This window comes from Peromyscus eremicus, chromosome 8a (assembly GCF_949786415.1).
Source record: "Peromyscus eremicus chromosome 8a, PerEre_H2_v1, whole genome shotgun sequence".
In the NCBI taxonomy this organism is placed as follows: Eukaryota; Metazoa; Chordata; class Mammalia; order Rodentia; family Cricetidae; genus Peromyscus; species Peromyscus eremicus.
In genome coordinates, this window is record NC_081423.1 from 40,877,509 (window position 1) to 40,887,699 (window position 10,191).

Below are 10,191 nucleotides of genomic sequence, written 5' to 3' on the forward strand. Positions count from 1 at the left end.
TGGCACCACTTTCTCCCTAAGGTCCCCTTTCACATACCCCTCCCCTACGCGGGTCCCTCAGTTCTTTCGCGCAGTCCACCTCGAATGTGATCTCTGCTGAATTCTGTTCCTGCTTCCCACAGACCCCGCTCAGTATCCTACTCGATATACAAGACCCTGCGGCCTGCCAGACCCAGCTTAGCATTCCGTCCCGGAGCTGGGACCTTGCTCCGGCCCCCTGCTCTGCAACCTGCACCGGAACTGAGAACCTGCTCAGCATTCCTCCCCTCAATGGAACCCTTGTCCCTCCTGTCTTCGCTCAGCATCCCGTCCCCAGAGTGGGGACCCAGCTCAGCATCCCATCCCGGAGTGGAGACCCTGCGTCCCTCCACATTCCGTTCAGCACCCCTCCCCAGAGTAGGGACCCCGCCTCTCCTGACCCAGCTCATCTCTCCCTAGAGCCAGGACCTTGCTCACCATCCTCCCCCGGACCAGGCCATTCTGCATTCATTCTTCCAGACCCCGGCTCTGCATCCTTCCTCGGAGCGAGCACCTCGGAGCGAAGACCCTGCTCACCATCCTAACTGGGACCAGAGCATCCTGCATCCCTCCAGACCCATCTCAGCCTCCTGCTCCATAGTTAGAACTGAACCTGCGGGCCGCTCCCCTCCCTCGCCCGGGTAACTCTTCCCTCTTGCACTTTCTCTACTTTGAACCCATCCCAGCAGAGTCCAGGAAGTAGCCTGGCACCGGAGACCGGCAGCGGCGGCGCCCAATGGGGATCGCCAGCGGCGACGGAGACCCCGCCCATACAGAGAATACGGCCAATATGCGCACGGAGGCGGGACTTCCGCTGTGCTGCGGCGGGCGGGGGAGCGCACTGTTGTGGTGCGGCGCGTCGGGCGGGCGGCGGCCGGGGCGGCCCAGGGGCTGCCGCGGGGACTCGGGGCGCCGCCGAGCGGCAGGGCGCTGGGGCGGGCCGTAACCACCGCGGGGCCCGGACACGGCAGGTTCGAGGCCGGGCCCCCGCGCGGGGAGCCGCGGGGTGGAGACTTTGCGGCGCGGCACAGAGCAGGCGGGAGCCGGCGGGGGCCTCGGGAGCCCCAGGGCGGCCGGGCCCGGATCCCGGGGGAGCCTCGCGAGCCCGGGCCGGAGCCTCGGCGTGTGCATCCCCGGCAGGGCCCGGGCTGCAGGAGCACAGAGCAGCCGGGCCTCGCGGAGCTCAGAGCGCGCCTGACCCGGGGCGCACCGTGGGACTCGGGCGCGGGGCTGGCGGAGAGCTGCCCCGCGGGGCTCACAGCAGCGGAGTGGCCTACAGGGGCCCTCCCCCGGAGGGGCCGGGCCGGGCCGGGGAGATGAACGGTTTCAGCACCGAGGAGGACAGCCGCGAAGGGCCCCCTGCCGCCCCCGCCGCCGCCCCGGGCTACGGCCAGAGCTGCTGCCTCATCGCGGACGGCGAGCGCTGCGTCCGGCCCGCGGGCAACGCCTCCTTCAGCAAGAGGGTGCAGAAGAGCATCTCGCAGAAGAAACTCAAGCTGGACATCGACAAGAGCGTGAGTCTCGGGGCTCAGCGCAGGGCCGCGGGAAGGGACCCTGGGGACGCTCGGTGCGCTGGGCCTCGCCGCGCGGTCTGTGTAGAACAGGGGACTCGGGATCGTGGAGGCCGCTCTGTGCTCCGCGACGCTTGCCCACATCCCAGAGGGTGGGCTGGGGGGCCGAGGAGGGCTTGGCACACTCTCCCTGCCTGGGAAAGTGACAGCAGTTTGCAGCTGTCACTGTTGCGCGGGATAGTAGAACAGAGAGAGGTGGGCTACTTTTGCAAGAATTGGGGATAAGGGGTGGCAAGGGGACCCAGAGGCTCTTCTCCAACTTCGTCCTCCCTCCAGGGACCTTGTCGTTCTTTCAGACGCTAGCAAGGTGGCCGCGACTTTCCTGTGTCCCGCGGCCTCCGTCTCTGCAGCGCAGCAGCACAGAGCCCGCTTCGCTAGCAGTGAATGAGTTTCTCTGAGATGTGGCAGAAATAAGGCCAAGGCCAGGTCTTAGATGACTCTTGCAGTGGATGTGATTGGAGGGGGGCGGGGAATCAGTTTTCTTGATGGGGAACATATTTGGTAATGCAGACGGAAGCGGAGATTTTAAATTGAATGGGATTGCCTTGCGCCTTGTGGCTAATTATAGGAAACTTCCTGAATGATTTCACCTGCTCTTGTTAACGGTTCTGAAGATGTGCCTATTGCCAACCGGTTACGAACTTTTTAGTTTGACATCTGTTGCTGCAAGACCTAAGTGGCAGCTTCCAGATTAGGAATTGGGACTGAGTTAAGGAATTTTTTAATATTCAGGGAGCTTGAATGATTAATGTCCAACGTTTAGAGCAGTGTTTCTTAGCCTTCCTAATGGTGCGACCCTTTAATACAGTTCCTTATGTTGTAGTAACCCCCAAACATAAAATTATTTCATTGCTACTTCATAACTGTAATTTTGCTACTGTTATGAATCATGTAAACATGTGTGACCACAAGGGGGTCGCGACCCCCAGGTTGAGAACCACTGTATTAGGGCCCATGAAAGGGAGCCCACCTTTACACTAAACAATGTGGCAGAAACTAAGGCTGGGGGGCAGGAAGCAATGGTGCCACGTGCACACTGCACTTAGAAGCTAGCTAATTTTCTAAACCCATTACCTGGCTTGCTTCCAAGCCCTACCCCCAAGTTTCATTCTCCTTTAATAAATAAGGTCATCATCATCTTTTCTTCTAGACTCTTCTCTCACACACTCAGCTTTATTTAGTTAACCAGTATAGTCTGGCTCTTTTGGAATAGTGCTGTTTTATTAAATGATTGGGACTTTCTTTTTACAAATGTCTGTCAATAAATAAATGAGAAATGAATGAATGAATGGATGGATGAATGAATGAATGAAATTACCCCTGAAACAAAACCTTCAGGACAGTAGGGTGTCCCCTGATAATCACATGTGGGGGTGAAAAGAGCATTCTAGAATGGCGATGGATGTATTCACTTGGAAATGGTGCCTGCCTCCTGTGTGGGCTGCTGGCAGTGTTTCTGTCAGCACATCTGGATGGTTTTATTGTCGCAGCAGAGACTCTGTTTACCCACTCGGCCCATGGGAAACCCATGTGGAGCAGTGTTGAGCATCTCACACACATCGTCTGGAAGAAAGGCCCCGTTGGCCTTGCAGCAGCATCTCCCAGAGGCAGTGCTTGGGAAGGCATGTGGTTGGAAGTACAGTCTCAGTCCGTTTCAAGGTGGTAGTGCGGAGTCATCATTTCTGAAAGAGTTCCTATTTCGTTTCACAGATGTGGGCAGGAATTCAATCCCAAGTAACTGCTGTGTTACCAGAAAGTTTAGCTGTTATAGCAAGTGAAACGGGGGAGAGAAAAAAGAGACAACCACACAGTGAACCTTTGCTTCTACCCTCAATGCCCCACCCCACCCACAAAGGCCTCTGAGCCCTGAAGTTGCTGAAATGCATTTCAGACTTGAACATGGTTAAGGACCGAGAATGGCTGTCTTGTAAAAGGATCAAGTGGGCGCCCTTTTAAAAAGACGCCACAACCCTTCAGGTGGCCACTGGCAGCCTCTGTGATGTATCAATACAGGACCAACTTGCACTTGACATGTTTCTTCTTTGCTTCTGGAGAGTGGCTGGAGTTGGGAACAGTATAAAGGAAATGTAGCAGGAGAAAAGGGGCATTTACCAAGGGGTTTGGGGGGGCCTTGGGTCTGACATCTTCCCGTCTAAGCTTTAGAAACACCCCATTCTGCTGCTCTCCCAGTTTACCACTACGCTTGAGAGAAGCAGCTTTGCTCTCTCAAGAGGCACATGCCATCATTGCCAATCTAAGTGCCAGCTGCCAAGGGTGATGATAGTCTTGTGCCACCTTGGGTGTTCCTCTTTAGGAGAGTGGTACATACTTCTATCTGAAAGTTCGTTGCCAGAGTGGAATCTGGCAAAGCCATCCCAATTTGTGGCCATGTAAGATGTGACTTTCACCAGCATAAGCTGTTTTCAGCTATGAGGGGTGCCTATATTGGTGCATCAGCACTTATTGAGCTCCTGCTGTGTGCAAGACAGCATCACAGAATAAACTCAAAATGACTCATGACCCACTGATCCAACCACATGAAACTGATAATCATCCGAATAAACAGTTTTTGTTATTTCCTCCATAAAACGGCCCGAATTAATTGATGGTGACTTCCTGTCAGCTTACTTTTATCTTTAGGGATTTAAGGACTAAACTCCAGTTCAGATGTCTCCCCAGAACATTTGTGCACCAGCTGTTCCTACCCAGAGCCATTTACCCAGGCATTGGGTTCTGCGGGGGTTTTTGGATGGTTCCTCCAGGCGATCGTGGTACTTAGGTTCTTAAATAAAAGCACGTTCTTCACATTTGAGCTGCTGTTGGCACCTTTACTAGTATGCTCCAGTGTTTATTAGGAAAGCAGGGTAATACCCCCTCCCTTTTACTTGGGTCTGCTTTGTGAGAATTCTGTCTCTCTCCAGTCCTCTGTGGGATCAGCTGTGCAGTAGCAGGTGTCAAGTTTTCCAGTGTTACTACCCTGCAGTGGTAGCTATTGTGAGTACCATCTCCACAGTCCCTGCTGCCCCTACCCGACACCTGCCCACTGCAAGTTCATACTTCCTCCTGGTACCTGTAAAGCCAGTCTTTCCCCGGCTGCTGCAGCCAGCTTTCCTGTCCTGGAGAGACGTGGATGCTAATGCACTGTGGTGTGTGGGGTGGGTGTGTGTGTGTGTGTGTGTGTGTGTGTGTGTGTGTGTGTGAGAGAGAGAGAGAGAGAGAGAGAGAGAGAGAGAGAGAGAGAGAGAGAGAGAGAGAGAGAGAGAGAGATGCGAGTTGGGCATGTACTCTTCCACTTAGCTGCACCGCCAGCCCCCTGTATTTCTTCTGCAGCCTGTAGTAATAAGGCTGTAAGCTGTGGCCTGCCTCACTCATCCGTCTCTCTCCAGTACCCAACCAAAAGAGGAAGCTTATGATTTCTCAGGCTAACACTGACTTTAGGTTTCTTCCCATCAGGTAAGGCACCTGTACATCTGCGACTTCCATAAAAATTTCATCCAGAGCGTCCGAAATAAACGGAAGAGGAAGACAAGTGATGATGGCGGAGATTCCCCTGAGCATGATGCTGACATTCCTGAGGTAAAGGCCAGAACGCTGGTAGAGAGAGCCAGGAGACTAGATTGCGACCCAAGCCTCTGTCCCAGCCAGAGAATGGGAATAGTGGGTTCTGATTCCAGCTTTGACGAGGGCTATTGTGTTTTCTGAACTAGCCAGTCATCTTTGCTGTGGTTTGTTTGAAACGTGTTTTCTAGACTTTCAGTACCGTTGACTCTGAAACACTGGTGATGAGCTGCTCTGCCTGCCTTGTCACTCTCCAGACAGGCCCAGGCTCTGAGGTCCCAGGTGGGACTAGAGCTCTGCTCGTATTCTTTGTAGTAGACTGCAGGACTTTGCCTCTTGAACCCGACCAGGGGTTAATCATGGTGTTGCCTCCTTTAAACCCCGTTCTTGCCTTTAAAGTTAATGCTGAACCTGTGTGACCTGGGCAGCTCTCTCCCCTTCTCTTCTTCTCTGACCTGAAAGTAAAAGTGTATCTTGTCAGTGTCACCAACTGGACTGGGGCTTGTCCCCAGAGACACACTGCAGTCATTTAGCAACTGCTGAAATTTGACATGGGGGGGCGTGCATCTTGACTGTTATAGAATCAGCAGCAGCACCCCTGACCTCCAGAGGCCAGTGACATCATTGCCTGAGTTGTGACAGTGAGAAAATGTCTGCAGATATTGTCATATATCCTTTGGGGTGTGCCCCCTCAAAGCAGTTCACAAGACCGTGAGCCCCAGCTTCTCACCCAGAAGGAGCTCATGTGTGTTAAGGAAGGAATTCAAGGGAGGAGTAGCTGGGTTTCCTTCCAAAGTGTTCTCACTTGGGTTTCGGCGAAAGAGGCACTGTGTCCAGTGCGCACTGAGCACGTGACACGTCGTTATCTCGTAAGGTGAGCACCTGTGAGCACACTCCATGGCTGGAAGGAGAAGTGGGCGGGCCTCAGTCTGCAGGTGTGGAGAGGCGTGTGAAACTCAGCCCTATCCCCACACCTCTCCCCATGTCCCTTCCCCAGCCTTGCTTTCCAGCATCTTTGATTGCCTGTAGCGTTGCAGTTGGTTCATAAAGACATATTTGGTTTCTGAATCCCTTTGACCAAACACTTTAGAAAAGGTTCCCAAGAATGTTTTAAAATGATTGGAGGATTCTGAACCCCCATACTGATTACTTTTCCTTTTTTTTTTTTTTTTTTTTTGAAGCGAGTCCCACTTGCCTGAAGCAAGAGCCTCTCTCTTGGAGGCAGGTAAAGGCAACCCTTTCTGAGCCTTCTGTATTTCATGACTGGATAGCTTACCCCTTCCTAGGCTAGCTGAACAAAGAGAGAGGGGTCTTTCTTGATGGCCCTTATCCAGCCATCTGCAGAGATCCTGACCCTGAACTGCAGGTGGATCACTATGGTAACTCTCTAGGAAGGGGACACCTGAGGCTGAGCCTAGGAAGGAACACCCTGAGCATCTCTGTTCTGCCACCAGCCTGGGAGCTCTGCCAGTCCACTCTCTCACTTGTCTCCTTCAGTGTCCCTGAGCTGACCTTCCTGGACATGCTGGTGTCCTCTCGCATTGCCTGCAGTGGGGCTCAGCTCTGTCCACTCACTAGAAGGCCTGTGCTGCAGCGGCTCCCTGTTCCCCTCCAACCTCCAACCCTATCCTAAAGCGTCTCCCCCAGCCCAAGCTCCTTCTGCCTTCCAGGACATGCCGCCCCTCGGCCGGCCTCCTCTCCTCTTTCTCACTACCTCTCTACCGCCTCTCTCCGCTTCAGCCTCCCCTCCCCCACCCACACAGAGCCCTTTCCCCAGCTGCCTTTGGCCTCCTTGCCAGTCACTAGTCCTTGGTGAACAGTGTCTCCGACTTCTTCCTCCTCAGCCCTCCCTAGGGTGCTAGGGTGTGCCGGGCTGGGTGGACTCCTACATGACTGTCTCTCCTCTTCTCTAGGTTGATCTGTTCCAGCTGCAGGTGAACACTCTCCGACGCTACAAACGGCACTACAAGCTGCAGACCAGACCCGGCTTCAACAAGGCCCAGCTAGCAGAAGTAGGTAGATAAATCAGAGAGGCCCAGCCTGTGCTCCTGTGGTCCCAGCTATCCCTCCCACAGGTCATCCACTCATGCATCTCCTCCATGCAAGGTTTATTTTATTTATTACATATACATTGTTCTGTCTGAATGTCTGCCTGCAGGCCAGAAGAGGGCATCAGATCTCATTACAGATGGCTGTGAGCCACCATGTGATTGCTGGGACCTCTGAAAGAGCAACCTGTGCTCTTAACCTCTGAGCCATCTCTCCAGCCCGAGTCTGTCCCTTTTTGCATGACGTAGAATTCAAGAGCTTTCCACGCAGAATAGAAAATCCTATTTCCCAAAGGAAGCCATGCACAGAGAGGGATGGACCTTCTTAAAGTCACACAGCAACCCGAGGACCCTTGATTCTGATTCATGACGTCATTCTTACAAGGTTCCTGATAGGACCGGTCCTTTCAGGTGTGCCGGTCGGATTGGCCGCTGTGACTTTAGATTTAGGGCTTGTTTGTTTCTCTGGATAGTGGGGACCAAGCCCAGGACCTGTGTATGACTAAGCAAGTCATCTACCAGTGAGCTTCCCCCTCAACCTCCAGGACCTACCCACACCGGCTTCTTGACCTCTGGTGTCAATGGAAGTCTTTCCCTATATGATTCGTGGCACCCAAGAACTTTTTTTTTTTTTCATTGAGTTCTTAACTTCTTTTGGTGGTAAGTGGGAGGGGGTCTCTCTCTCTCCCTCCCTCTCCCTCCCTCTCTCTCTCTCTCTCTCTCTCTCTCTCTCTCTCTCTCTCTCTGTCTCTCTGTCTCTCCTGTATGTGATCTAGCAATACTGATGGGCTCAAGTGATCTCCTGCCTCAGCTTCCCTTCCAGGCACATGTCACACAGTACTTGGCTTCCTCATCCCTCTTAATTCTCCTGCCTTTTGTTGTAGAAAGTTTGAGAGGCGGAGAACAGAAAAACAAATCCCGAGACTTGGTTATTCCAGGTCTTTCTTCATCTGCCCTGACCACCTCCATCCATGCAGGGTCTACTGCACGGCTCCCAGCGGCTTGTTGGGGGTCTGTCTGATGTGTCTTCACTCTCCAGCCCTTCCCTCACCAGCACAGAGGTACACCAGCAGCACACAGCTCCGCTGCTTACCCACCGCCAGCTAGAAGGAAGAGTGGGCCAGAGAGGAATTGTGTTTCTCCAGGCTAAGCCAACAAAAGCGGTCAGGACATGGCCAGTGGGCACTGTCTTCAGGCTGGCACACTTTCCCAGGGGCGTGTGTCCCTACTTAGAGGAATTCTTGGGGCCACTGTTTTGACTGTTCATTTGATAGTTTGGGATGGCTTTTATTTTGTTTTGGGGGGTGTGTATGTGTGTTTTTAAGGCAGCTGAGACTGGTGGTCTTGAACTCCTGACCCATCTGTCTCATCCTCCTGAGAGCCTGGATTACAGGCATTCAACACCACACCCAGCTTGACACAATTTTTTAAAACCTTTTTTTTTCTTTTTTTTTTTTTTTTTTGGTCAATTTCCAGAGCCTGAAAGGCTTGGTGGCAATTGGCCAACCAGGGAAGTCCCAGCCTCCTTACACCACAGGATAGCTGAAGTCATGCCAGGGATATCTGTGCCTTGGTAGTGTCCTGGGCTGCAATGGTACACTTTTGGTAGCCCCGGGAGAAAAGCAGCTAAACCCTGGAGCAAGGGAATCCTACATCCTACAGCTCCTTGGCAAGTCTAAGTGCAGGCAGTCGCTTCTGGAAGCAGCTCCTGTTTCCTCTTGGCAGAGTGTAGGATGTAGGGCTCTGATGTGCACATAGCTTGGGTGACTTTGGTCTTTCCTCCTGTGTAGACTGTGAGCCGACACTTCAGGAACATCCCAGTGAATGAGAAAGAGACGCTCGCCTACTTCATCTACATGGTGAAGAGTAACAGGAGCAGACTGGACCAGAAATCGGAGGGCAGCAAGCAGCTGGAGTGAGGCACCGGCGGCCGGAGGAGGAGGAGGCCTTGGTGAGAGGACAGCAGTGAGATGCTTGGAGACAGGTGGTGTCTGCACATCTCAGCCCATAAGGACTGTTCACGTCTACTGTAAATAAAGTTTGAATGATGGATACTGTAAATCTCTCTGTCAGGAGGATTATATTCTTACAGGTTAGCATGTGTATAGAAAGACTTTCACTGCTCAGACTGAAAAACAGTATCATAAAAGGAATTTTAAAACCATGTCTTGAATACTCAGCAAAGCTTTAAATCAATTCTCCTGGAAATGCTGGGTGATGTGCATCTTGGCAGCCACGGGCAAGGCCCAGCCCTGGTGGCATGGCTCAGTGACAGTGGAGGCACAGAGTGGACCCACGTTTAGACTGACCGATGCCCACTGGGGACACAGGCATGCCGCTTTACTGCAAATTTTGCCATTTAGTAGCGACTCAGTTTGACACTGGTCCCCCAGTGGCCCTGCGACCCGTCCACAGTGGGCACCCGTGTGTGTTGGCCAGAGCTGTCACAGCCACAGCCACGCAGCTTCTGCTTCTCTCCTCCCACCACTGAGACCCGTCATTTGTGTCTCACTCTGCTTAGCCACTAGAGGTGGAGGAAACCTTGCCCCTCCACAGGAGCTGAGGATGCAGAACTGGCTGCTGCGATTCTAGAACTGACACGCACATGTCACAGGCTGATCGTGATGCTGCGTGCTTTAGTCCCACCGCCTTGTCAAGAGGACAAGGCAGAAGGCTAGAGAGCTCCGGAGTAAGCTCGGCTAAAGACCCTGTCCCAGAAACAAAATGGTGAACCTTGGGATGGCTCATCAGGTGGAGGTACTTCCTGCCAAGCCTGATGAGCTGAGTTCAGTTCCTGGCCATGTAGTGGAGAGAACTGACTCCTGCAAACTGTCCTCTGACCTGCACACACACAGTCGATAATAAATTTTTAAAGGTTTTAAACAAAACCATATCCCTCCATGAGAGTCTTCTGCACTTTACCCGGAGTGAGGTATATACCATAACCCGTTATGCTCCTAGCAGGGCGTGCTCTGACAGACAAAGATGGAGTGTCC

The 10,191-nt window shown here is 53.0% G+C and overlaps 1 protein-coding gene across 1 annotated transcript; it reads left to right on the forward strand.

Annotated features, from left to right (window-relative positions):
- Nucleotides 1–1,069: 1,069 nt before the first annotated feature.
- Sap30l (SAP30 like) lies at nucleotides 1,070–9,256 on the forward strand. Its single transcript, XM_059270604.1, has 4 exons — nucleotides 1,070–1,532; nucleotides 5,043–5,165; nucleotides 7,061–7,159; nucleotides 8,986–9,256. Exons 1-4 carry the CDS (start codon nucleotides 1,335–1,337, stop codon nucleotides 9,112–9,114), a joined length of 549 nt encoding a protein of 182 aa, XP_059126587.1. The 5' UTR covers nucleotides 1,070–1,334; the 3' UTR covers nucleotides 9,115–9,256.
- Nucleotides 9,257–10,191: the final 935 nt, after the last annotated feature.